Below are 27,901 nucleotides of genomic sequence, written 5' to 3' on the forward strand. Positions count from 1 at the left end.
ATTGTTCTAAGTTGGGAAAGGAACGGTTTCCTTTTTTTTAGGAAAACTAATGAAAATGACTTGAAAACTTTGAGTTTTAACGATAAAGACAAAATGAAGGGTAAAGTGAATTGTACCAAGATTGACTTTTTAGTGTAAAAATATGGTTTTTCTTTAAAGTGAACAGTACCAAGAGTTTTTCGTTAAAGTTTCCTCTTTTTTTTTTTGGTGTGTGCGTAGAATTTATGTGAGAAGGTGATAAGAAAATGGTGTTTTTTTTGAAACACTAAATAAGTGTTTTTTGGTAGGAAGCATTTAATTTTTTTTTTTTAAGATTCACTTTTATTTTTACTAAGAATTGGTTTCAAAAATATTTTCAATTATTTTAAAAATAGTTTTGAACCAGGGATTTATATTAGTGGTTTGAGTGACCCAAAATATCTCAATTGCAATAAACTTGTCAACTCAAAACCTCTTCGAATTTGCATTCGTCTCATCTAGTTTAATTTATAATTTCATGGTATTATTTTATAATGTAATTTTACTCATTTAATATATTTGAAAACATACTTGCAAATGTTGAAGGCAGTCAGTGTGGTGGAGATATGAATGGTAAAATACTTAGTATTATAATTTAGTATCATTCTTTGCACTTATAAATGAAAAATCTTAAGTTTAAATTTTGTGTATGACGAGTTTGATGTCAATTTATTTTCCACTTGTAATGTAAATGTATCATTGTTTATAAAAAATACCATCCTATCTTATTTTGTCAACCTATTCCTTACTTATGGAGATTAATTAGGAAAATGCTTTTAAATGATAAAAAATGCTTTTCTTAAAGAAAATATTTTTGAAACCAATTATGAGTAAGAATGCAAATTAATCTTAAAAAAATATTTGAAGTGTTTTTGTAGACATCGAAATTTCGGTAAATAAATGTTGACCGATAAATCAAAGTTTCAACGCTCATGTATTACATAAATTTTACACGTAGCGTGTGTCTAAACAAAAAAATCAAAATAAGTTGGAAAAGTCATCAAACAGGACACGTGTCAACACCTGGCAGAAACGACTTATTTCATCTGGAATATTATATTCAAAATTAGGCCTTGGAAATTTCTATAAATAGAAGGCTAATTCATTCATTTAAAAGAACCAATTCATATTATACCTTGAAACTCTGAAGCTCTGAAACTCCGAAGCTCTCAAGCATCCAGGTTCCCGAAGAATCAAGAAAGCCTTCTTCGTTCTTCGTTCATCGTTCTTCCAAGATCAAGCCCCAACGGCCCCTTGGATCAACCATCCACCAATTCAAGATCAAGCCCCGACGGCCCTTGAAGAAAGCACCATCGTTCATCATCCGTTCATCCAAGATCAAGCCCCAACGGCCCTTTGGATCAACAACGTTGACAAATCCACACATCCAACCGTTCTTCAAGATCAAGCCCAAAAGCCCTTGAAGATCCGTTCATCACTGTTCTTCAAGATCAAGCCCAAAAGCCCTTGGAGATCCGTTCGTCACTGTTCTTCAAAGATCAAGCCCAAAAGCCCCTTTGAAGATCCGCTCAAATCCACCTTCAAAGATCAAGCCCACGGCCCCTTGAAGAAACTTCCAACAGTTCATCCAAGATCAAGCCTCGACGGCCCTTGGATCAAGGAAACATCCACAAATCAATACCTTACGGAGATCGAATCAGAGGATCAAAATAGAGAGAGATTGTAACCCAAAATCATCAAATACAAATATTTGTTTGTGCACGTTGTTCTTGTCTCTTTCGTTTCAGGAATTTTTCGTGTTCACAAATTGGCATGCCCGGTGGGACCATCTCTGCCTCTCATCTCTTTCTCCGTTCAAGAAATTCAAGCGCACTTCCAAAATTAATGGCATCAAGGAAGGCTCAAACTGTTCCCGCAACCGGCGCAAAGAACAAAAGCGCCCTCGTCGCAACTGGTGTCACTTTGGGCATCACGACTCGAAGCATGGCAAGAGCTACTTCTGCCGTCTCTTTCACCTCTGCATCAACTCTGCCAAGGGAACAAAAGCACCCAAGGCACGAGCCTTTGATCACCTTAGCCTCACTAAGGTCACCAAGGGGGGAAAGCCCAAGAAAATACTCCGAATCCATGCTCTCCGATGCCGATTCAAGCGACAGTTCAGCCATGCAAGTCATGACCATTGGAGCAACTTCAATCGATGAGCAGCTGGCTCAAATGAATGAAGCAATTGCAAGGCTAACCCGAACTGTGGAAGAAAAAGACTTGCAAATTGCAGCACTAGTCAACCGACTGGAGGCGCGGGACGGCGATAAACCCGACCCAGAGGATGATCCACTAAAGGGAGGAGCTGGCGGAGACGAAGAACCCCCGGTGAAGAAAATCGATGGGAAGCCGGAGCCAGACCAAGCAGCGGCACTCATGGGATCTCTTTCTATCCAGCAGTTGCAGGAGATGATCACCAACACCATCAAGGCACAGTACGAAGGGAGCTCACATACCTCCTCGTTCTACTCGAAGCCCTATTCCAAGAAGATTGATGCCCTAAAGATGCCGAGGGGATATCAACCACCAAAGTTCATGCAGTTTGATGGAAAAGGAAACCCAAAGCAGCACGTTGCACATTTCGTCGAAACTTGCAACAACGCGGGGACGGAGGGAGACTACCTCGCCAAGCAGTTTGTGCGCTTGCTGAAAGGAAACGCCTTTGAGTGGTACACGGACCTAGAGCCTGAGTCCATCAACAGCTGGGAACAGTTGGAAAGGGAATTCCTCAACCGCTTCTACAGCACCCGCCGCACTGTGAGCATGCTAGAGCTAACGAGCACAAAGCAGTGGAAGGACGAGCCAGTCATTGACTACATCAACAGATGGCGCACTCTAAGCCTCGACTGTAAAGATAGGCTCTCGGAAACCTCTTCAATCGAGATGTGCATCCAAGGCATGCAATGGGGTTTGCAATACATCCTTCAAGGCATTAAACCACGGACCTTCGAAGAGCTAGCCACCCGCGCCCATGACATGGAGTTGAGCATCGCCCATCATGGGAAGAAAGAACCGATCGCCGACTTTAAAAAAAAGACAAAGTTCTTGGGCCAAAGTTGGAGAAGACTGCGTGGAAATCCACCAAGGAAGCAATGATGGTCAACACAGCTCCCGTCAAAATCCCTACACGAGGCAAGGCGATTCAAGCCGAAGGCTTTCGTGATCAAGAGATGCGTAGACGCACTTTGAAGGAGCTTGAGGAGAAAACTTATCCATTCCCCGACTCTGATGTGGTTGCCATGTTAGAAGACCTGTTGGACAAGAAGGTGATCAGTTTGCCTGAGTGCAGACGGCCGGAAGAGATGAATCGTACCGACAACCCAAGATACTGTAAATTTCACCGCTTCATCAGTCATCCAACGGAAAAGTGCTTCGTACTGAAAGATCTCATCCTGAAGCTAGCACAACAAGGGGAAATCGAGCTTGACCTCGAAGACACGGCTGCGGCACACACTACTACTATCGTGTTTGAATCACTCGATCTTGTGCATCTCCGAAGCATGCATGACCATTCCCGTCAATGTTCAAGTCACATGGCACCTCCTACACAACCATCACCGGGGACAAGCAACCAAGATGCATCTACTGGTGATAAGAAAGGGTGGACATCGGTGACCTACAAAAAAACGAGGAAGCCAAGACCACAAGCCATAAGGCCAAAAGATAAGCCTAAACCCGCCCTTCGAACTTCAGTCTTCGAAAGGCTGAATTATTCAAAACCTAGAATTGCAGCACTTGATCGCATCAGTGGTCGAGACCAAACTTCCGTCTTCAAAAGGCTTGAGACGCCAACACCTCAAAGATCAGTCTTTGAAAGGTTATCAAAACCCAAGAAACAAAGCGGCACAGCTAGATCTCCTCCGCAACGGTCGACTTTGGACAGACTTGAAGAAACTAAGAAGCCTCTAGAAACAGGAAGACAACACCAAAGGGAGAGAAGCTCGACAGTCCAACAGGAAAAGACGATGTTCAAAGCTTGATTCCTTCAAGGATGAAGCGCCAAGCAACTTTGGAAGTCGACACAAAAGGACCACTGAAGGTAAGGAGGCGCACCATCATCTACACCGGCCAATCTTCACGGCAACAAACCCCAGAGGACCGCACTGAAGAGAAGGCCCAAGAAGACAAAGAAGACGAAATCCTGGAAGAAGACGTCACTTCCGGCTCTGTCAACTCAAAATTTTCACCTCAATCGCTGGGGGCATGCTCCAAAAACATGCCAGTCAAGCTGAGTGAAGTTGAAAGATGGACTTATGTCACTCCGAAGAAATTGCACAAGAAGCATATGTCTTCTCCACAAGCTCACCAATGGGAAAGGGGGCAAAACAGCTTCTGTTCACCTCTAGAACAATGTGAAAGTGTTGGAGATAATGAAACTTTGACACGAAGTTCATCCATCCCCATCACGATGCGTGACATCTTCCCAGAAGACTTCTTCAACTACTCAGTCAAGGCTCCTTGCTATGAAGATTGCGAGGAACGACTCTCTCAGATTGCTTGATGAACCAAAGCTCCTTGTTCGCATGAGCCTAAACTGCACGAACCAATGCTCCTTGTTAGCACGAGCCTAAACTGCACGAACCAAAGCTCCTGGTCTGCATGAGCATAAAAGGCAACACAAGAGCTCATTGTCTGCAAGAGCCTAAACTGCAAGACACAAGGCTCCTCGCCTGCACGAGCCTAAACTGCACGAACCAACGTTCCTGGTCTGCACGAGCATAAAAGGCAACACCAACGCTCCTTGCCTGCACGAGCTAAAATGGCAACACGGCACCAAACGCTCCTTGTCCGCACGAGCCTAAACTGTAGGATACGAAGCTCCTCGCCTGCACGAGCCTAAACTGCATGACACTAAGCTCCTTGTCTGTAAGAGCCTAAACTGCAAGACACACGGCTCCTCGCCTGCACGAGCTGAAACTGCAACACGGCACAAAGCTCCTTGTCCGCACGAGCCTAAACTGTAGGACACGAGGCTCCTCGCCTGCACGAGCTGAAACTGCAACACGGCACCAAATGCTCCTTGTCTGCACGAGTCGAAACTGCAAACGACACCAAATGCTCCTTGTCTGCACGAGTTGAAACTGCAAACGGCACCAAAAGAAAATACCAAAAAAAAAAAAAAAGTATTTGAACTACGTTACGACTTGATCTCTTCTTTGGAAGGGTACGTAGGCAGCTCGAATGTTCAATTTTTTCGAGTTCAGTCACATCAAAATAAAAAAAAGAATAAATGTTTTATTAAAGAAGGTCAATTTTATTACAAATTTATTTTGTTAAGAAAATTTGCAATTTTCTTTGTACAAAATTAAATTACAGTTTCTTCGAAAAAAAAAAATGAATACATATGTTATTATGTATTTAGAAAAAAAAAGAAAAAGGAAATATATACGTATGTGTGTGCATATACAAATATAGGCCCATCCACAATTTCTAAAAAAAAAAAAAGGGCGGCCCATCTTTCTAAATTCCAAGAAGCCCAGCTCTCAAAACCCACTTCGGGTTTTCTCCTCCAACCAAACCCTTCTCCATTCCAGTCATCGACTCTTCCCCACCCGAAACTCTACCCGATACAAACACCGATCCCCACCATCGACCTCGCCGGCCTGCACACCCATCACCGTTCATCCATCGTTGACCAAATCAACCAGGCGTGTCGAAAGTTCGTTTTCTTCCAGGTCACAAATCACGGAATCCCGTTGGCAGCTCTGGACCGTACGATCTCAGCCATCAAGGCCTTTCACGAGCAGCCGGCGGAGGTCAAAACACGGGTCTACCGTAGGGATATGGTGACGGGCGTAAATTATGCCTCCAACTTCGACCTCTACAGCTCAAAAGCCGCCAGCTGGAGGGACACGCTAGCAGTTAGGTTGGGCCCCACGCCGGCGAATCCTCTAGAGGTGCCTGAGATCTGTCGGGATGCGGTTGCTGAGTGGGATCAGGAGCAAATCTTGAATGACAACCAGCCTTGTTTGTACCATACTTGACCAATCCCGAAACTACCGAGCACCGGCCAACGCTATACTGTCAAGGACCCAGAAGAGTTCCCCTCCGACCAGGAGGCCAATCACTACTCGACACGTGTCAAGATTAGAAGCCAATCAGAGCGCAGCACGTGTCGACATCAAGAACCAATCATAACATGACACATGTCAATGTGACAAAGCTACAAGTTTTTCTATAAATAGGGGTCATTCCCCCACAATATTGCCTAATGCCATTTTGTGTTAAATCATTCACAAGAACTCACTAAATTGAGAGCTTGATCCTTTGTACTTGTGTAAGCCCTTCACTACTAATAAGAACTCCTCTACTCCGTGGACGTAGCCAATCTGGGTGAACCACGTACATCCTGTGTTTGCTTCTCTGTCTCTATTCATTTACGTACTTATCCTCACTAGTGACTGAAGCAACCAAGCAACCAAGCGAAGGTCACAAAACCTGACACTTTCTGTTGTACCAAAGTTTTCGCTGATTTTGTGCATCAACATTTGGCGCCGTCTGTGGGAAACGACACTTATTCCTACTCTCTTCAGCTGTGTCAAGCTGGTTTCTATCATTCGTACACTTTCTTTTGATCAGGCATCCCTCTCCAGCATGGGAAGCGAAGGAAGCCACAGCACACAGAATGACACCCCCCTTGCACATAGTGCGAAACAACGAAAGAAGGAAGGAAAACGAGTTCTTCTTCAAGCTAAAGTCGATGAGTTGGAAGCTCAGAACAACAAGATAGCAATGAGGAATGAGGTCCTCCAGGAGCAATATGAGAAGCTCTTCGAGACACTCCACGAAGCTAGGCAAGCTCAGACACGCGAGCTTGTTGCCCCCGTGGAAGTCAACCATCAACTGGGTGCCCTCCAACATGGAGGGTCACATGCATTCGACATAGATATCCCTGATAGGGAACAGATTACCCCTCGACTTGATAATCAACATGAGGCTTCTCTTAACCCAGTTGCTTCGACCCGAACCATGAGAAGTGGAGGGAGACACCTCTTTGCTGAAGGGGCAGAAGGATCGAAAGCCGTCTTTCGCGATTGTCGGGATTTCCTGAAGCAACGTCGAGAGAATTCCATCCATATAAGCTCAAAGATTAATGACCCAAGGATTTCTGAGAGACTCGGTCCCCTGCCACGGCCCAAGCCGGCCACCAATTTGGGGAAGGGGCAACAAGTCCCAGAGAGACATGAGGGTACAGGGGACTCAGAGGTGTTCCGACAGACATACCCTGGAAGCCAGTACAGCGAGTCCAGGGAAAAATCACATGCCCTTGATCAAACCTTCCTAATTCCAAGAGGAGATGGAGATTTACGAAAGAAAGCTCCAGTGACACATAACTCCGCTCAGGACCCCCTTGTCCTACAACTTCTTGAGGAAGTAAACAAGTTGAAGGCTGAACGTCAGGCTGAAATACCTGACTGGAACCAACCCAGGCCTGGCCCTCTTACAAGGAGGATCCTCAACACCCCCCTTCAAGCAAAGACAAAGCAAAAGCTTGGCTTGCAACTTTATACTGGAAAAGATGACCCGATTGAGCACCTTAACCTCTTTGAATCCACCATGGCATACCGGATGCACACCGACGAAGAGCGATGTCTTCTCTTCCTCTCCACCCTCTCTAGTGGAGCTCTAAATTGGTATTGTCGTCTTACACCTGAGACGGTAGACTCATTTGAGGAATTGAGGAAACTATTTGTTTCCCAACACATTTTCCAAACCGATCGCTTGCACTCTGCAGATGACTTGTACACTATCCGCCAGAAGCCAGACGAGTCATTACGTATGTATGTTGGCCGCTTCAGCCATGAATACTCCCGGTGTGCCGAGGCAGACGACAAGACTGCCCTCAAAGCCTTCACGGCAGGCCTACGTGATTGTTTCTTTAAATACATGATCAATGCCAATACTTGGAAGACTTACTCTGAGGTGATGGCGCAGGCTTATAACCATGCCTCCGCCGAGGCAAAGACATATCAGGAGAAACCCCCTACAACCATCCTTTATCAACAAGTGGGAGGTGGAAGCCAGACTCACCTAAATGAGAAGACCTCGACTTTCCAAACAGCAGTGGCACCTCCCCATGCCTTGCATAATGCTTCACCGAATCAACAGACATATCAATTTCAAGGCAAGAGGAAGGATTTCCATCCTCACCACTCTCCTTTCAGTAAAAAGAGTAAGGGACACTATCCCGATAACCAAGGGTATCGCCACAATAGCGCTCGCCCCCAGGCAATCAATGCAGTGGGTCAAACCCGCGTCAAGGGTATCGCCACAATAGCGAGGTTTTAGCCTGCCATACTTAAGGTGTCTTACGCCTGCCGAGGCGGAAATCGTCCTTCGGGAAATACATGAGGGAGTCTGTGGAGATCATGCTGGATCTCGGTCCCTAGCACACAAGACTTTTCGCCAAGGATATTACTGGCCAACACTCCACCAGGATGCCATCAAAGTATCCCGCTCATGTGACAAATGTCAACGATATGCAACTATTCCTCATTCCCCTCCAGAGCCTCTTACTCCTATGATCAGCCCTTGGCCCTTCGCCCAGTGGGGACTTGATTTGATCGGCCCAATGCCGGCAGGGAAGGGCAAAGTCTGTTACGCAGTCGTTGCAGTGGACTACTTCACAAAGTGGGCCGAAGTAGAACCCTTGGCAACCATTACTGAGGCAAAGATAGAAGACTTCGTGTGGAAGAACATCCTTTGTAGATTCGGCATTCCCAATGCGATAGTCACTGACAATGGGCGACAGTTCGACAACAAGAAGTTCAGGTTGTTCTGCTCTAAGTTCAACATCAACTTATGCTTTGCCTCTCCAGCTCATCCCCAGTCTAATGGACAAGTTGAGGCCATCAACAAAATAATCAAGCGCACTTTGAAAACCAGCTTGGACAAAGCTAAAGGCTGTTGGCCAGAATTTGTACCCCAAGTTCTTTGGTCATATCGCACTTCATATCGGACTTCAACAGGAGAAACTCCATTCTCACTTGCCTTTGGCACAGAGGCGGTTGTCCCTGTTGAGCTCGAGCAAGCAACATTCCGAGTCCAGAACTACATTCAAAGTGAAAATGACAAACAACTCACCCTCAACTTGGATTTAGTCGAGGAACACAGAAACCAAGCCCACTTGAGGAATGTCGCCTACAAGCAGCGCATCTCCAACTATTATGACTCTAGGGTCAAGCCTCGCTCTTTCAAAATAGGAGACTGGGTCTTAAAGAAAAGATTACTCTGCGACAGAGTCCCGAGTGAAGGCACACTTAGTCCAAACTGGGATGGACCGTATGAAGTCATTGGCATCAGTCGCCCTGGCTCTTACACACTTAGAAGCTCCGATGGCAAGACCCTTGGCCATCCATGGAACGCTGATCACTTGAAGTACTACTACAAATAGACTCACGATGTACAAGTGTTGAGCTATAGCCGTTCGGCATCCTATGTAATGAAGGCCATTTGGCAATGAATTCAATAAAGAGGTAATTTAGCCAACTCAGCCCTCACTCTTTTACATTCATAGCAAGCGATGCCGGAACCCTTCTCAATCAGAAAGCAATCCGTCTTCCACAGTCACTACAAAACAAGCAAATGAAGACCGTGTCAAGCGCCAAAAAAAAAAAAAAAAAAAAAAAAAAAAAAAACAACTTCATCCAAAAAGCTTCACCCGAAAAGCTTCACCTCCAAAGCTTCACCCACAAAGCTTCACCTAAAAAGCTTCACCCAAAAAGCTTCACCCGAAAAGCTTCACCTCCAAAGCTTCACCCACAAAGCTTCACCTAAAAAGCTTCACCTAAAAAGCTTCACCCACAAAGCTTCACCATCAAAGCTTCACCCAGAAAGCTTCATCTACAACGCTTCACCATCAAAGCTTCACCTCGAAAGCTTCATCTACAAAGCTTCAACACCAAAGCTTCACCTACAAAGCTTCAACACAAAACCTTGCTCCAAATAAACAAATTTTGTTCACAAAACCCAAGATGCCCTTGAACTTGTACAAAAACACTTGGGTAAACATAAACATTTTTTGTTTTACACCCACAAGGGCCCAAAATTTTCCTTCTTATTTATTCACTTATATATGTTCCCAAACATATTATAATAGATCCAATAACAAGCCAAAGTCCCAAGTTTCATAATGGACAAAAGTACAAGCAATTCATCAATAATGAAGGTGCTACAAAAATTGGAATCTGCCCCAAAATAGAAATCCAACCCAAGAGACTTTTTCTCTCTCTCCCTCTTCCGCCTCCTTTCATCTATCAAATTTCTGCAACCTCTGCTCTTTTCCAATGGAGCTGAATTTTGGACACCCTATAGTTCTTGAGCATATGAACAACTTTCAAGAAGGAACCATTTCTGTTTGAGCGACGGAAATTAAAGTGTTGAAGCTCCAAACATGACAGTCGGATTCTTGCAGATTTCGAAGCTGCTGTGATGTTTCGAAGATCTGGAAATATTTAACCATTAGTTCATTCTGAATTTTTGATATGTTATGAAAGAGACGATGAGGAACAACTTCAATGACGAAAGCATGCCGATCTGAACAATAGAAAATGGAGTTTCGAAGCTCACAACAAATCTGACGGGTTGACAGAAAAATAATAACCAGTCATTCATCATACCTGGATTTCTGGAGTTATATTGCTCCGAGGGATCTCAAATTTGGATATGTTGTAGTTCACGAGCTGAGGAACAACTTCAATGAAGAAAGCATGCCGATCTGAACAATAGAAAATGGAGTTTCGAAGCTCACAACAAATCTGACGGGTTGACAGAAAAATAATAACCAGTCATTCATCATACCTGGATTTCTGGAGTTATACTGCTCCGAGGGATCTCAAATTTGGATATGTTGTAGTTGACGAGCTGAGGAACAACTTCAATGAAGAAAGAATGCCGATCTGAACAATAGAAAATGGAGTTTCGAAGCTCACAACAAATCTGACGGGTTGACAGAAAAATAATAACCAGTCATTCATCATACCTGGATTTCTGGAGTTATACTGCTCCGAGGGATCTCAAATTTGGATATGTTGTAGTTCACAAGCTGAGGAACAACTTCGATGAAGAAAGTATGTTGATCTAAACAAGAGAAAATGGAGTTTCGAAGCTCACAACAAGTCTGACGGATTAACAGAACATTGATGAACAATTACTCATCATACTTGAATTTCTGAAGTTGTACTACTCCGATGGATCTCAAATTTGGATATGTTGTAGTTCACAAGATAAGGAAAAACTTTCATGAAGACGACTTTGCAATCTGAGCTATAGAGAAAGGTGTTATCTTGCATCCACTCAGGCTGATTAGTGGAAACGAAAAGCAATTCCACCAAAGAAAAGATGAAAAAGAGAGAAAAGCTACTAATTGCACTTGATCTTGTCTAGTCAATAGCATGCAGCATCAAACACACAAAAGTTGGAAATATTTTTAGATAAAGCATATACGAATGTGTGACATCGAAACAAGGATTCGTTACTTTGACAAATTAGTAACACGCGAGACACCTCATTCGGCAACTCTCTTCGCCTGAAGACTTGGGGGACTCCCACCATATGCTACTGCACCTTGATACTCGGCAGTCTCACAACCACTCAGTGACTTGGATTTTTCAAGTCTCCAACCGAGAAGTTTTCCTCACTCGGGAAATTAAGGGAACACTACCTCAAACTACATGCTTCACTCACAAAGCTTCAACAATACAGGTTTCAACAAAAGCAAAAATTCAAAGAACTTTATGAAGAAGGCTTTGGTGTATTTAACACAATATGTTGAAATGAAGCAAAGCTTATTTATTAATATTTTCGATAAGCCACAAATATGTACATATACATGAGTCAAAATAAACAAACAAAAGGGAGCCTTCACAAAGGTTGCTTAGGGGAAGTCTCAGCAGTCGGTAGAGCCCCAGAAAGAGAAAGCACCGGAGGGTGGTTATCCGGAGCCTCAGTACTTGACAAAACCCCAGAAGGATGAGGCATTGGAGGTTCATCATTTGAAGCTTCATTACCAGGTACAGCCCCAGAGGACGAAGGCAATAAATGCCTTTGGAACAAACCCACAAACCGCTGATGATCAAGTAAAACCTTACCATCAGATTCCTTCATCTGGTCAAGCTTCCTCTTCATGTTTGTAGCATAGTCATGGGCGAGCCGGTGCAACTGCTTATTCTCATGCTTGAGCCCTCTAATCTCCTGTTTGAGACTCATCACTTCAGCAGCCAATGATTCAACTTGGCGGGTTCTAGCAAATAGGCGTTGGGCCATATTAGACACAGAACCTGCACACTGAACACTAAGAGCCAGAGAGTCCTTAACAGCCAACTCATCAGACCGTTTGGAAAGTAGTCTATTATCTTTGGGAGTGAGAAGGGTCCTGGCCACCACTGCAGCGGTCATATCATTCTTCATCACAGAATCCCCAACGGTAAGAGGACCAGTAGGGGATATGAAGGATGGGCGCCATATGTTGTCTGGAGAAGGCGTGGCTGTCTCTTCTCCAAGGTTCAAGTCAAAACGACGGTCGGAGGGTCCAGACATTTTCAAATGTGTTGAAGAAGGAAGAGGTCAAACAAATCAAGATCTTAGAAGTGCAAGAAATGAGCTTCTACTGGTAGAGATTCAAGTGTGCTGTGGAACTTAATGTCAGCCTCTATAAAAATCTGCACTCGACGGAGCTTCAGAAATCAAAGAGGCGTTTGCTTTCTCAAAAGCTGGGCTGCTCAGAGACCACGAGGGCCGATCTCAGAAATCGAAGAAGCACCTGCTTTTTCAGCCTCGTCAGCACCTGTCACATGCACAATCAGCTTTGCGGAAATTACGGGCACTCTGTCGAAGATTTCTGGTGAAGTAGAAAGCATGTGAATCTTACTGTTCAATCACCGCTCTCCATATGCACCATCAACTCCTCGGGTACCACATATAACTTTGTCAAAGATCTCTGACAAAGTTTAGGCACGAGAATTTCGAAGTTCCAGCTACCCTACTATTACCCATAAGGGTAAAGGAACAGCACCACTGCTTGACAACTGGAAAGTCCCTATGTGTGTCGACCTCCGTGTTTTGCGGCAAGACAGATTGGCAAGAACGTCCAACCTTTACTCACATTCGAGAAAAGACTCCCAACATAATTACTTTCTAAAAAACCGGAGTAGCACCGCTTTCCGAATCTCGAGAGTCAGATCCTCGACGGGATTGCTTGTTCGAAAACCGAAGAGGCACAACTCTCAGAACTTCGAGAGCCAGATTTCCTTAGATAAAGCTTGTCTGTAATCTTCACACGTAACATCAGCTTTCCAGATACCACATACCACTTTTTCAAAGTGCTCTGACAAAATTAAAACACGTGAAGCTGGCAGCTCCCACTACATTGCTGTGACCAAGAAGGGTAAAGGAATAGCATTACTACTTGTTATTGGGAAATCCCTATATACATTGACCTCCCTCCTCAACGGACAGGCAAACCTGCAAAAATGCTCAACCCTTTCTCGCATTCGAAAAGGCACCCTCAACATAACCTCTCGAAATACTCAGCTTTATTTCCCCCCGATAATACCTCAGCAAATAAGCCACACCAAGAACAAGAGTATCTCATATCATCAGGGTCGAAAGCAAGAGTATCCCATATCATGCTTTCTCCCTATCTTTGTCTTTGTCCTTGTCCACACCTGCAGGACAAGGAGAAAGAGAGCAGTCAGTCGGAACCTGAAATCAAACCTCCAATTTGGAACTGACTGCCTGGAGCCTTTGCCTGGTTGCTTACTTAGCATTGCTCTCGAGTACTCATCCTCAACTGCTGTCAAGGTCACGAATTCCACCGGTAAATACCTCATGACAGTTGATCAGATATTGGCTCTTTACACTGAAGCTGCCAAGCGTGGATGAGTCACTATGAAGGAATGTTCTGAAGGACCATTTAAATGCAAAGGTTGCACACCACTTCTGCCATGCAAAAGATTGAAGCAGAAGGTTCAACGGTGAGCTGAAACAGATCACTACAGCACGACACCTTTCCATACCACATTCATTATTCCGTCAACAACAAAAGTATCCCATATCATCAAGGTCGAACGTACTCTAGATTTGATGGACTTGTTTTGACCCTCAAATTTTTGAGTCGGCCTTATACTCTGAAGGGCACCAGAAAACCCTCCAGCACAGTTCAAGAATAAGCCTGTGGAAAGTTACTTCTTCAAAAGCAAAAGTATCTCATATCATCTCTTATCCATTTGCTTCTCCTTATCCTGGCAGTTGAATGAGAGACAAGGAGAATGAGAACAATCAACCGGAAGCCGAAGTCAAACCTCTGATCCTGGGTTGCTTACTTGGAGGTTTAACTGCTTACCTTGTCTGTCACCTCTTTCGGCAGATCTCCTAGCTCGGCGACTTGGGGGACTCCTACTATAGGGTTTGTATCACACTTGACTAAGCTCGAAACTACAACTAAGCTTCAAGTGAAATTGATACATTACCTTGTGCGTCAACATCAGCTAAATACACCATTCCCGGATGGAGGAAAGGTACTTCCAGAGAAGGGCAGATGAAGATCAGACCACACTTCGGTACTTAGAAGTTTCGTGATTACTCAAGGGATTGGATCTTGCAAGTCCCCAACCGAGGAGTTTCCCTCACTCGGGAACTTAGGGGAGCACTGTTTGTACCATACTTGACCAATCCCGAAACTACCGAGCACCGGCCAACGCTATACTGTCAAGGACCCAGAAGAGTTCCCCTCCGACCAGGAGGCCAATCACTACTCGACACGTGTCAAGATTAGAAGCCAATCAGAGCGCAGCACGTGTCGACATCAAGAACCAATCATAACATGACACATGTCAATGTGACAAAGCTACAAGTTTTTCTATAAATAGGGGTCATTCCCCCACAATATTGCCTAATGCCATTTTGTGTTAAATCATTCACAAGAACTCACTAAATTGAGAGCTTGATCCTTTGTACTTGTGTAAGCCCTTCACTACTAATAAGAACTCCTCTACTCCATGGACTTAGCCAATCTGGGTGAACCACGTACATCCTGTGTTTGCTTCTCTGTCTCTATTCATTTACGTACTTATCCTCACTAGTGACTGAAGCAACCAAGCAACCAAGCGAAGGTCACAAAACCTGACACTTTCTGTTGTACCAAAGTCTTCGCTGATTTTGTGCATCAACAAGCCTGATATGGATGATTGCGAGGGCTGTGAAAATCAAGATGAGGAACCAGTTGCAATGGTTAAAGAGTCACCTTCAGGGGATGAAGCTGCAAACAGCAATGACTCAGACTGGGGAATGGATTGTTCTACAGTTGTGAGAGTTAAAACATTGCACATTAGCTCTCCAATTTTGGCATCCAAAATTGTCCCTTCTCTCTCTGCTCAACAAGAACTCAGCAGTCATTCACTCAGCGTCCTAGATGGTTGACTAGCCTCGCTACTCGCCGAGTCGTCGTCCCGATCCGACCCAAAGCCTATACCGACTGCGCTAACGTATGCCCCTGCGGTTGCTGCGCCACGACGTCGTCTTCCTCGTCTTCTTCTTCGTCCTCTCGCTTCCCTGCCGGTGACGACGTCCGAGTCTCCAAGATTCTCGAGAGCGAGCCGTCTTTTCGGCGGTCCCGGTCGGTTGCGATCCCTTTTTTGCGCTCCACGTCGAAGTTTCTCGGCGGCGCTTTTAGACACGCGGACTTTGACTCCGCCGGTGACAGGAGTGAGCCCCAGAGCGGCGGACGGACTAAAACACCGTCGTTTTGGTCGTCGGTATTCCGGTCGTCTCACAGGAGTAAGACAAGCGAGGTTAATAATGGAGAACACGAGACGACGGCGGAGAAGAAAGCCGAGGGCGAAATCCAAGAGGAGGAAGAAGACGCAGATGCTGCGATGAGAAGGAAGATGATGAGAAAATCGAGGTCGGTGGCCGTGCCGATGATGTCTTCAAAAGCTGGTGACAATGTGAGGGTTCTGCTCACTGCTATGTTCCATGATGTGTGCAGCTGACCCTCGCCATGGTCGGTATTTGACTGCCTCAGCCATGTTCAGGGGTAAAATGAGCACAAAGGAAGTTGATCAGCAGATGATCAATGTTCAGAACAAGAACTCTTCTTACTTTGTGGAATGGATTCCCAACAATGTCAAGTCTACTGTATGTGACATCCCTCCCGACAACGGCACATCTACCCCGGAGCCTCAATCCATTGCTTCGCACGCTAACCCTGCTCTCTCTCCAGCAACATCTCTTTCTGCACCACCGTCATCTGCTCCTGCCTGGTTTCGGTGATAGTCAACAACAACGGCAGAGAAAGCAGAGGGCTCGGAATCAACCATCTCATCGTCGACATCGGTCTTGTCCTGGAGCTCCTGAACAATCAGCTCCGAAGTCGTCAGAGGCCGCTGTTGCGTCGTGTGTGAAAGCTATGCCTTCGTATCCTCGCCCAGCGCTGCATCTCCTCCGTCTCTTGCCTCGCAACTGCCAGCAACTTCAAAGACCGCTGTCAAACGACTAGCCGGCCGAGAAGCTCTTCCTCAAGCTCCAGCTCTAAGTTCCTCCTTGCTCCGCTCCCTACAAATCCCTCCGCCGAGCATCCTAATTTATACAAAAAGAAATACAATTAAAAAAAAAAAAAGAAAAAAAAAAGAGGTGGTGGTGCATCTGGCACCACGTGAAAAAAGAGGAATGGTGGATCAAAGATGGGGTACAGCCCCATGGCAGATCAAAAGTTTCTGGTGGTGCATGGGCACCATGTGCAAAAAAAAAAAAATTGTAAAAAATAATAAAATAATAAAAATTAAAAATTAAAAAAAAAAACGATGGAACTTGGTGCATCCAGCACCAAAAGAAAAAGAAAAAAAAATGCATAGAGAGAAATAGAAGGTTCATTTTATTTATTTTTCTGGAAATTATACATAAATTTGCATTCTACATAAATTTAAAAAAAAAAAAAAAAAAAAAAATCAAATCAAATCAAATTTACAAGAGGGGATATTCAAGGACGATCAGGTGCCGCCTCACAACTCGGCGGAGCTCCAGGAAGAGAAGGCGTCGGAGGTTGGCTGTTTGAAGCCTCAGCAGTCGGTACAGCCCCAGAAGATGAAGGTAAATGCTGCTGGAACAAACCCACAAACCTCCGATGATCAAGTAAAATCTGACCATCAGATTCCTGCATCTGGTCAATTTTCCTCTTCATGTTTGTGGCATAGTTGTGTGCGAGCTTGTGCAACTGTTTATTCTCATGCTTGAGCCCTCTAATCTCCTGTTTGAGACTCATCACTTCAGCCGCCAACGATTCAACTTGACGGGTTCGAGCAAATAGGCGTTGGGCCATGTTGGACACAGAACCCGCACACTGCACACTAAGGGCCAGAGACTCTTTAACAGCCAACTCATCAGACCGCTTGGAAAGCAGTCTACTATCTTTGGGAGTGACAAGGTTCCGGGCCACCACCGTAGCGGTCATATCATTCTTCATCACCGAATCCCCAACGGTAAGAGGACCAGTAGGGGATATGAATGATGGGCGCCATATGTTGTCTGGAGAAGGCGGGACTGCCTCTTCACCAAGATTCAAGTCAAAACGACGGTCGGAAGGTCCAGACATTTTCAAAGGTGTTGAAGAAAGAAGAGGTCAGACAGATCAAGACTTTAGAAGTGCAAGAAGGGAGTTTCTGCAAGCGAAAATTCAAGTGTGCTTGAAAAGAACTACGTGCCTCTATAAAAATCAGCACTCAACGGGATTTCAGAGATCGAAGAGGCAAGCTCAGAGTTCGAAAATACCGATTCAAAAATCGAAGAGGCAAGCTCAGAAATCGGAGAAGCATCTTGCTTTTCCAGACGTGTTAGCCCCCGTCACACGCAAACTCAGCTTTGCGGAAATCACAGGCAATTTGTTAAAGCGCCAATCCCAGATATCGAAGAGGCGCCAGTCTTTTCAGCCTTGTCAGCACCCGTCACACGCAAACTCAGCTTTGCGGAAATCACGGGCAATTTGTTAAAGCGCCAATCCCAGATATCGAAGAGGCGCCAGTCTTTTCAGCCTCGTCAACACCTATCACACGCACGTTCAGCTTGATGAAAATTACGGACAATTTGTCGAAAAATTCTGATAAAGAAGAAAGCACGTGAAGCCATACTGATCAATCACGCATTGGTTACCGACACGAGTAAAAGAATGGTACCTCTATAGGTACTAACGAATTTCCTATAACTGTCCACCTTCACCTTCCATAGCAAGGCAGACACACAGAGCCTCTCTTCATCTCAAAAAAATGTTTTCCCAACGAAACCTCTCGAGTCATTCAGTGTTCCTTATTCCTTGGAGTACCTCTGCAAGCTAATGACTCCAAAGCAAAAGTATCTCATATCACCAGAGTAGAAAGCAAGAGTATCTCATATCATGCACTCTCCCTGTCATTTCCTTTGTCCTTGTTCCTACCTACAAAGACAAGGATAAAGAAAACAATATGCCGGAACTTCCACTCAAACTCGGGTAAGGAACCGACTGCTTGGAACCCTTCCCTGATTGCCTACTTAGCATTGCTCTCGAGTACTCGCCTTCCACTGCTGCTGTACTTTCAAAGAAGCTGTCACATCTGCCTGAAGAACAGATAAAGGCAAGTGAAAATGATACCTTGCAGCATGTGGAGACAACGTGCAGAAGAAACAAGCAGAGAAGAATGCGGTCTGCACAGTCAACTCAGCAGAAGGAGTCCGAACTGAGGAACTCGAGAAGCTGCCACATTTGCCTGAAGAAACAAGCAGAGAAGAATGTAGCATGCACAGTCAACTCAGCAGAAGGAGTCTGAGATGAAGAACTCGAGAATATGCCGTATCTGCCTGAGGAACAGTTAAAGGAAATGAAAATGATACCTTGAAGCATGTGGAGACAGGTGCAACAAAGCACGTGCTGAGTTATCCGCTACTTCTTCAAAATCAAAAGTATCTCATATCATCAGGGTTGCAATCACTCTGGACGGTGAACTCGTTTTGACCCTCAAATTCTTGGGTCGACTTACTAGGCGTTGTGGGCTGCACGTGCCGATTCACCATCCTTGAATCGAATCCTTAAAGATCAAGTCACCAATTGGAAGAAAAGCCCATCAATCTTGAAGATCATACCGTTGACCAAACTGTTCAGGTGTGAATTAGAAAGATTGAACAAAGAAACAGGTTGTCACCTTTACCTCGTGCCTGCTTGCCATGTGTTCGAGTCAACCTTCAAGAATCAAGCCTCAACGGCCCTTGAAGAAGTTTCCAGCCAAATTCAAGATCAAGCATCGACGGCCCTTGAGGAAATCACAAGTCCGATTCAAGATTAAGTGTCTACCACCTTTGAATCAAAACCCAGTTCAAGAATAAGCTGTAGAAAATCAATAGTTGGAGGAATCCAGAAAATCCTCCAACCCAGTTCAAGATCAAAGCTGTGGAAAGTCAACAAGCGCAACAAAATACTTGCCGATTCATTCACTACCCAAGCCAAAGATCATCTACCACATGAAGCTCCTTGTGGTCCAATTTCAAACTTCAAGATCAAGCCTCGACGGCCCTTGAAGAAATTCCAAACAAATTCAAGATCAAGCCTTGACGGCCCTTGAAGAAATCTCCAGCCCAATTCAAGATCAAGCCTCGATGGCCCTTGGATCGACATCTACATTAAGGGACTTCAAAACGCATCTCCTACACGCGACAAGCACATGTATACAATGCGTCTTGAAGTGGGGGCATTTGTAGACATCGAAATTTCGGTAAATAAATGTTGACCGATAAATCAAAGTTTCAACGCTCATGTATTACATAAATTTTACACGTAGCGTGTGTCTAAACAAAAAAATCAAAATAAGTTGGAAAAGTCATCAAACAGGACACGTGTCAACACCTGGCAGAAACGACTTATTTCATCTGGAATATTATATTCAAAATTAGGCCTTGGAAATTTCTATAAATAGAAGGCTAATTCATTCATTTAAAGGAACCAATTCATATTACACCTTGAAGCTCTGAAGCTCTGAAACTCCGAAGCTCTCAAGCATCCAGGTTCCCGAAGAATCAAGAAAGCCTTCTTCGTTTTTCGTTCATCGTTCTTCCAAGATCAAGCCCCAACGGCCCCTTGGATCAACCATCCACCAATTCAAGATCAAGCCCCGACGGCCCTTGAAGAAAGCACCATCGTTCATCATCCGTTCATCCAAGATCAAGCCCCAACGGCCCTTTGGATCAACAACGTCGACAAATCCACACATCCAACCGTTCTTCAAGATTAAGCCCAAAAGCCCTTGAAGATCCGTTCATCACTGTTCTTCAAGATCAAGCCCAAAAGCCCTTGGAGATCCGTTCGTCACTGTTCTTCAAAGATCAAGCCCAAAAGCCCCTTTGAAGATCCGCTCAAATCCACCTTCAAAGATCAAGCCCACGGCCCCTTGAAGAAACTTCCAACAGTTCATCCAAGATCAAGCCTCGACGGCCCTTGGATCAAGGAAACATCCACAAATCAATACCTTACGGAGATCGAATCAGAGGATCAAAATAGAGAGAGATTGTAACCCAAAATCATCAAATACAAATATTTGTTTGTGCACGTTGTTCTTGTCTCTTTCGTTTCAGGAATTTTCCGTGTTCACAGTTTTTTTACAAAAATACATTCGAACCCGAAAACATATTATCTAAGAACACTTTTAGTCGTTTAAAAGTACGTTTTCAAATCAACCCTAAATACTTCTTTTCCAACTTGAGAAACAAGACTTTCAACATAACATTAGATTAGATGTTTGAGGTTTCAATTAATTTATAGTCACCTAATATCACATCAGATTTACTATTGAATCGAAATCGATCCACACTCACTCATCATGTTCTAACAAATAAAAGAGGACATATCACATCCAATCACATCCAATCATCAATCATGGCTCATTCAAATAAGAAAGTTTTTAGTGTATTAAGTATACGGCCTAGTGCACCAAAGACTCGTTTACTAATCCGTAATTAAAATAAGAGAAATTAAATGGAGGAGAAGCTAAAATAAGATATAATCAAAATCAGATTCCTATTAAAACTATTCACTAAAACTTTAAGAATCAAAATAACAATAGTACTGAACCATAAAAATTATTTAGTAATTCACATAGATCAGGATAAAAATCAATATGATAACTTAAATGCTCTTATTTTAGTAATCTACTTTATAGGTTAATTCTTTTTCATTTAGTTTTATTTTTGTAAAACATTATTTTATTTTAACTTAGTGAATTTTGTTTATTCATTTTCATTTTTTGTTTTGGATGAGAGAATAGACTTTAGTGTTGGTTAAAGCGCAGGGCAATCTTTGAATTTTAAAAATAAATAAGCGTGTAATGGGAAGGAAAAATTCATTCCGATCCCTCAATAAATTGAAATGCAATTAACATCTAATTGTAGGGAATTCAATTCCATCAAATTTTGGAGTTGGATTCCAAAATTGTGTGGGTCCCAACAAATTTTTTATTTCCAAATATTTGGTAAACACAAGGATTCCGTAATCGGAAATCAATTTCGCTTGCTTTTTTATTCTGATTACCTTTACGTAAATATGCCACAAATGTCATAATACAAATGGTTGAAACATTTTTTTTAAAGTATCCAACAACTTATATTATAAATTAGTATACCAAATCGTGTCCTGAACACACTGAAATTTTTTTCCATCGAAATCCCACCTCCCTCTCCCCTCTACCGGTGATTAACAAGATGTTTTTCGTTCCAAATCCTACTACCACTTCACGACCGGGTAAATGTAATTCAACAAAAACAACGATGGCAGTTAGGCATTATCATACTTAGGGCTTGTTGGTCAAGTGATTTTAAATCACTGAAAACTCTTTTAGAAAAAATATTTTCAAGTTTCAAAAGCATTTAAAGTGTTTTCCCACAAGAAGCACGTAACTTGTACTTCTGGTAGGAAACACTTTAAGTGTTTTTCATTATTAACTTATATTTTTATTAAGAATTTATTTCATAAACATTTTTTTTAAAAACACTTTCAATAATTTAAAAACACTTTCCAAACCAGTCATTACACTCCACAATGCGTACTGCAACCCCTTAACCGGGACTACCTGGTCACCCAACGCCCACCGACAACCTCTCTCCCGGTCACCCACTACCACATGTCCGTACCCCTGACACAGTCACACCCTTCCATTTTAAACACCACCTTCCCTCCCCTAAAACATTCCACACAAAATTAAACACCCCATTAACTCAACGCTCTTAATTGGCGTGGAATTATTGATAATCCCGGAGCGCCCAGAGCAGAAAAAAGCTTCTGTAAGTACAACGTTTTACTGTAAATTACTTTTTTGAGCGCTCATTGCTGGCCTTTTCTGGCGGCTGGAGACGGCACGACCCCCAAAACGCGTCGTTTAGATTGTTCTGAATCTTCTGATCTGAATTCTGAAGCTTTTACCGAGCTCTTGTCGTTTTCTTGTAAGGTTATAGATTCTGACGTCGTTTTGGGTTCTGGAATTCGAGTTCTTCAATTCTGGCATTTCCTCACTCTTTCGTGTCAGTGTTCTTTTTTTGCGTTTGGTTCAGTTCCGGCTGGCGGAGAGACTTCGGCGGGTGTTTGGTTGGTTCAGTTCGGCGTCGTTTTGAGATCGGATTGCGACATTTCGTTGGATCTTCTCCGGTCACGTTTCTGGCAAGTGGTTGTCCGTATCTATTTTTCTCTACGGAAACTTCACGCTGTTTTACATTCTACGATCAGGATCTGGCCACGTCATCAGGTGGGCATATATAGGCAATTATTGCGAGTTATGCATTATTAATCGCAGTTTAGTTTATTTCAGTTTTTTATTTTTTATTTTTTTTATAATGAAAAAGTAAATTACCAGTTTTGTTAATTGTTATGATTAAATTCAGCCAACTCTTTCACCTTTTTAATTTTTTTAATATTTCTATAATTTCATCGATTTGACTTGATTCCATTGGTTGGTGAAACTAAAAAAAGAGAAAAAAGTAAATTAAACTTTAAAAAAATGAGAGATTTTTTTGTTGGCTTTGCTGTTGCCAGTTGCTAGATCGAGATATATTCATTTTATTCCACATTTGATGTGGACGCAGAATATCGTAGATTTGTGCTATGTGTTAATTTTTTATTTGATTTTCAAAATTGACAATATTTTTTACAAGACGATATTTTAAGCTAGTCTAATTTACGTGAATAAAAGTTCAAACTCGGGTGAGGCGGGCATGCTGTCTTTACCAATTGACATAAAAGTGGACGAGTTTGAGATGTTTCAATGCCACTGTTTGGAAATGTTTCGCTCCCGTGCTGTATATGATTTTGATCATTCTGGTTGAAATTACTGGGGGATACCCGTGTCCTAAATGTCGATGGAAAATAACAGTCATGATTGCATTTTGTGTGATGCACTCAATGCGCTCGGTGTAGCTCCGTTTTGATTTTGTTGCGTGGAAAATGTGTATAAGTCTCCGGTTGACGACCAATATCGATGTCTTTTTTGCAGGCTGACTGAAAATAATTTGGAAAGTCCAGTACAACGTTTCTGGTGAATGAAATCTTAATGTTGAAGTCACTGCATAAGAGGTAATTGTAATCCCTTTGCTTGATTTATGCATGTATTGCTGGTTTTCCGTTTTCCAGTCGTCACACAGAAAGTAATTAGAAGAAGAGCTTTGGTTTGTTGTTGATTATTGTGTTTTCTTCCGTGTAACAGTCCTTTCATTTGATTGTTGTGGCTGGAGGAACTAAACCTTGTTAAGCATGAAGGAGGTTGACAAAAGGAAAACCCCAAATACTAAAAACACCAAGCGGACTGGAAGAACAGAAATGAGAGACAACAAGCCGAATCAAGGGAATACCGCTAAGACATTGCATGGAAAAGATAGAGAATCTAAAGTCTCTTATGCTAGACCAGCCCCAGTACGTTAGTAAGTGATTCAAACACGGGCACAGAGCTCTCTGAAGTTAATGAAAACTTGGTTATACATTATGTGGATGATGTCAACAGGTTTAAGGAGGTGTCTCAAGATCTGAAAGCCAATCCAATGACTTCCAAAGAGAATATTGACGACAAGGTGTCAGATTGCGAGACAATAAAGGATTCTGTGTCATCTCAAGGGGATTTACCTATCCTTGAGGATGAGATAGTAGAAAGAGTATCAAGGGTACCCAAAATAGTTGTAAAAAAGAATTCCTCAGAGAGCTCTCCCGGATCCAGGGACAGGGAGTGGTCTCGTAGTGAATCTATTAAGTCAAGATCAAAAGGATTGCATCACACTGCCAACAAAGTCACTAATTCAAATAACGGACCTTCAGGAGTTCAAACCAGAACTTCTACGAAAGGTTCTAGTGATAGTGAAGTTCCCATTGAACCTTCCCCAGAACCATTTGAGGAGGTTGACGATAAGCCTATTAAAGATATAAGAGGAAGTGATATCCTTGATGGGGCCTCAAATGTTGCTCAGAGTGTGGAAAGTGACCGTGAAATAGTAGACACTGAAGAAAATGGCGAACAAGAGATTGAAACAGCCTTGGAACGAAAGATTGAAGAAATGGAAATCAGAATTGAGAAACTTGAGGAAGAGCTGAGAGAAGTTGCTGCTCTTGAAATTTCCCTCTACGCTGTCGTACCAGAGCATGGGAGCTCTGCGCATAAAGTTCACACACCGGCTCGGCGCATTTCTAGACTTTATATCCATGCTTGCAAGCATTGGACTCAGGGCAAGCGAGCCAAAATTGCTAAGAACACTGTATCAGGGCTTGTTTTAATAGCAAAGTCCTGTGGCAATGATGTCCCCAGGTAAAACTTATCACGTTATAGATCATAGTGTTACAAATGCTCTTAATTACTGGGAACTGATGTTCATTTTTTCCATTTGTATGTTAAGGTTGACCTTCTGGTTATCAAACACTGTCGTGCTAAGGGAGATCATATCTCAAGCATTTGGCATTTCAAGCGAGTCAAGTCCTTCAGTTAAGTTTGTAGAGTCAAATGGGACTAGCAAGAAAAATGAAGTGAAGTCTGCAACACTGAAATGGAGGGGTGGTTCCAGTAGTAAACAAATGAACGGTTTTATGCAGTATGCTGATGACTGGCAAGAGACAGGAACCTTCACTGCTGCATTGGAAAAAGTTGAATCCTGGATTTTCTCTCGGATCGTTGAGTCAGTATGGTGGCAGGTACACCTACACAAACAAAGAACCTCTCATTCTTTCTTTTATCATGTTAAAGGTGGCCTGGGTCCCTACATCACGACAATCATTTTGGTTGATGGACAAGTTGCATGTCTAAGGTCATTTTTTGCCTGAGGTGTACACATGAGCTTATTTAGACTGAATGATAATTGTTAGTTTTGATTGAAAACTAAATTATCACCAAACATGTGAATTTGGAGTAGCTTTGATGTGATTTTATGGTTTGCTGACCAGGGTCTTATCTTTTTAGGCTTTAACTCCAAATATGCAATCTCCAGCTGAGAATTCATCTATAAATAAGATGTCTGTAAGGTTTTCGGGACCTGCACTGGGTGATCAGAAGCAAGGTAGCTTTTCTGTCAACCTATGGAAAAACGCTTTTCAGGATGCTTCTCAACGACTCTGTCCCGTTCGAGCAGGGGGGCATAAATGTGGCTGCTTGCCTGTTTTGGCAAGAATGGTATGGAATCCTTGAATCTCTATCTAAAGATCCCTCTGCAGTTTAAACTTTCTTCATCACAGGCATTGGAATTTAATTTCAGCCACCAAAGTTTCTCATCTTCATTTATTCTTCACAGAACAACTGTATGAGCTTTCCTTATGCTATGGAGGTTTAATTCAATGTGGTTTTCCGGTTAGGTTATGCAACACTGTGTTGCAAGGCTAGATGTGGCAATGTTCAATGCTATCCTGCGTGAGTCTGCCCATGAGATCCCTACAGATCCAGTATCAGATCCTATTCTTGATTCCAGGGTTTTACCTATTCCCGCTGGTGACTTGAGTTTTGGGTCTGGTGCACAACTCAAAAATTCCGTATGTATCTCATTTTTTCTTGTTCTTTTACTTTTGTTTATACCAGAAAGAAGTATTTACTTTTCAAAGGTTCACATAGTTCGTGAAAGTATTTTCCAAAGGATTCTTATGCCCTAGTGCCCCGTAACCACTAGTTGGGGTTTAGATAGCTAACTAGTTACTCATAAAACCGTACATGTGATGTCTTGACCATTTGCTTGAATTCATGACAGGGGCATGACCTGTGCCTCCGGTTGATTTGACCTTCCTCATAATACTTTTACATCCCTGGGTGTTATTTGAAAAACAAAATGTGATTGCAAGATTTAAATAACGAGGAGGCTGCATGTCGTGCAGGTTGGAAATTGGTCTAGATGGCTAAGTGATATGTTTGACATGGATGCTGATGATTACCTGCAAGAAGACCACCCTGGTGGTGAGGATGATGACAGGCAGATTGGGGATGGTGAATCCGAATCCTTCCTTCTTCTGAATGCCTTGAGTGATCTTTTGATGCTTCCGAAAGACTTGCTTATTGATACGAGAATCAGAAAGGAGGTTAATTTTTGTATTTTCAGTGCCTTTATATGGAAAGGAAATGGCTTTGGTTTTAGTCTGACTGTCCTAACTTGTCTGAATTTTCTGTCGTCATTGTTTTCGCCTCTCCTTTTGGGCTGATTAAATTTGTTTCCTTTCATGTTTACTAGGTCTGCCCATCAATTAGTCTTCCATTAGTTAAGCGGATACTTTGTAACTTCACTCCGGATGAGTTCTGTCCGGATGCTGTCCCAGGAGCTGTATTGGAGGCACTGAATGCCGAGGTATACTTGCTTTTATTCATTTTTTATGTTCCATGGCCTAGATGTGTTTGTGCAACTACAACTGTAAGGGTTTTAAACATTTGACAAACATTTGACGCTTAAGCCGACATTCACTTTTCCCAGACCCTGCGTAAAGCGGGAGCCTTGTGCACTGGGTACGACCTTTTCTGTTTAACATGAAATGTGAAACCAAATGAACCAAAATCTGTAGGTTCTAATCTGCAAAAAACAAAAGTAGTAATGTTAAAGTTTTGACTTATCCCTTCAACATTTCCTCAGAGCATTGTGGAGCGCAGATTGTCAGGTGAATCGGCAAGAAGCTTCCCTTACACAGCAGCACCAGTTGTGTACACCCCACCTTCGTCGGCTGATGTGGCAGAAAAAGTTTCAGAAGCAGGAGGAAGTTCTCAACTGGAAAGGAAGGTCTCAGCTGTACAGAGAAAGGGATATACCAGCGATGAGGAGCTAGAGGAGTTGGATTCACCTCTTTCATCCATTATCGACAAATTACCGTCAACTCCGACTATCATAGCAAATGGAAATGGAAGCGGAAAACATGAGCATGCAGGTCATCATGGCTGCACGAATGCGAGGTATGAACTCCTTCGTGAGGTGTGGTCTGCTTAAGCGTCAAAAGAGTGGACTCGAGATGTGTATATACCTGTTGGTTTTCTGCGTCATGAAAGTATTGAGAAAACTTAAAACAGAGCTGTGAATAACGAGAGGCAAATATCAAGACAATTTCAAGTCTTTAGGCAAAATTGGCTAAAGCCATTTTAGCCTTTTCGTATATTATACTGAGTTAATTTTGTTATCATATAGCATATATCGAAATTACTTCATGTTCATACTGACTGAACTCGAACTGGATCTGGAATACATCCCAAGTGGAGAGATCATGAATCTTCAGTTTCGTTCAATGGTTTAAAGATTATGTTTTGTAAGAGCTATTGTGACTCGAAAAGTAAAAACTAAAACGAAAAAGTTATCAAGCAGGGCCTTCAATTCTTCCTTCACCGTAGCTTGAATACAGTCGGTGATCCACTCCTGGACGCTAAACGAGGATACAACGGATGAAATTGTTCGG

The 27,901-nt window shown here is 43.0% G+C and overlaps 1 protein-coding gene, 1 long non-coding RNA gene and 1 pseudogene across 2 annotated transcripts; 2 read left to right on the top strand and 1 right to left on the bottom strand.

The window, feature by feature from the left end:
- Positions 1 to 10,117: 10,117 nt before the first annotated feature.
- On the bottom strand, positions 10,118 to 11,276 carry LOC126592008 (uncharacterized). The gene is made up of 4 exons (XR_007612566.1): positions 11,003 to 11,276; positions 10,822 to 10,919; positions 10,641 to 10,738; positions 10,118 to 10,465 (listed from the first exon to the last, which is right to left on the bottom strand). It is a non-coding gene; the product is annotated as an uncharacterized LOC126592008 (long non-coding RNA).
- A 3,922-nt stretch (positions 11,277 to 15,198) lies between these two features.
- LOC126592108 (uncharacterized) lies at positions 15,199 to 17,584 on the top strand. Its single transcript, XM_050257866.1, has 2 exons — positions 15,199 to 15,249; positions 15,351 to 17,584. Exons 1-2 carry the CDS (start codon positions 15,199 to 15,201, stop codon positions 16,008 to 16,010), a joined length of 711 nt encoding a protein of 236 aa, XP_050113823.1. The 3' UTR covers positions 16,011 to 17,584.
- A 4,529-nt stretch (positions 17,585 to 22,113) lies between these two features.
- Positions 22,114 to 27,604, top strand: LOC126593296 (uncharacterized; annotated as a pseudogene).
- Positions 27,605 to 27,901: the final 297 nt, after the last annotated feature.

This window comes from Malus sylvestris, chromosome 12 (assembly GCF_916048215.2).
Source record: "Malus sylvestris chromosome 12, drMalSylv7.2, whole genome shotgun sequence".
NCBI classification, from domain to species: Eukaryota; Viridiplantae; Streptophyta; class Magnoliopsida; order Rosales; family Rosaceae; genus Malus; species Malus sylvestris.

What these genes read in the sequence shown, in the direction of transcription:
- LOC126592108 (XM_050257866.1), top strand. Translation starts at nt 15,199, where the DNA reads ATGGATGATTGCGAGGGCTGTGAAAATCAAGATGAGGAACCAGTTGCA. An exon ending in ATGAGGAACCAGTTGCAATG is followed by an intron (nt 15,250 to 15,350) that starts GTTAAAGAGTCA and finishes ATTGCACATTAG; the next exon opens with CTCTCCAATTTTGGCATCCA.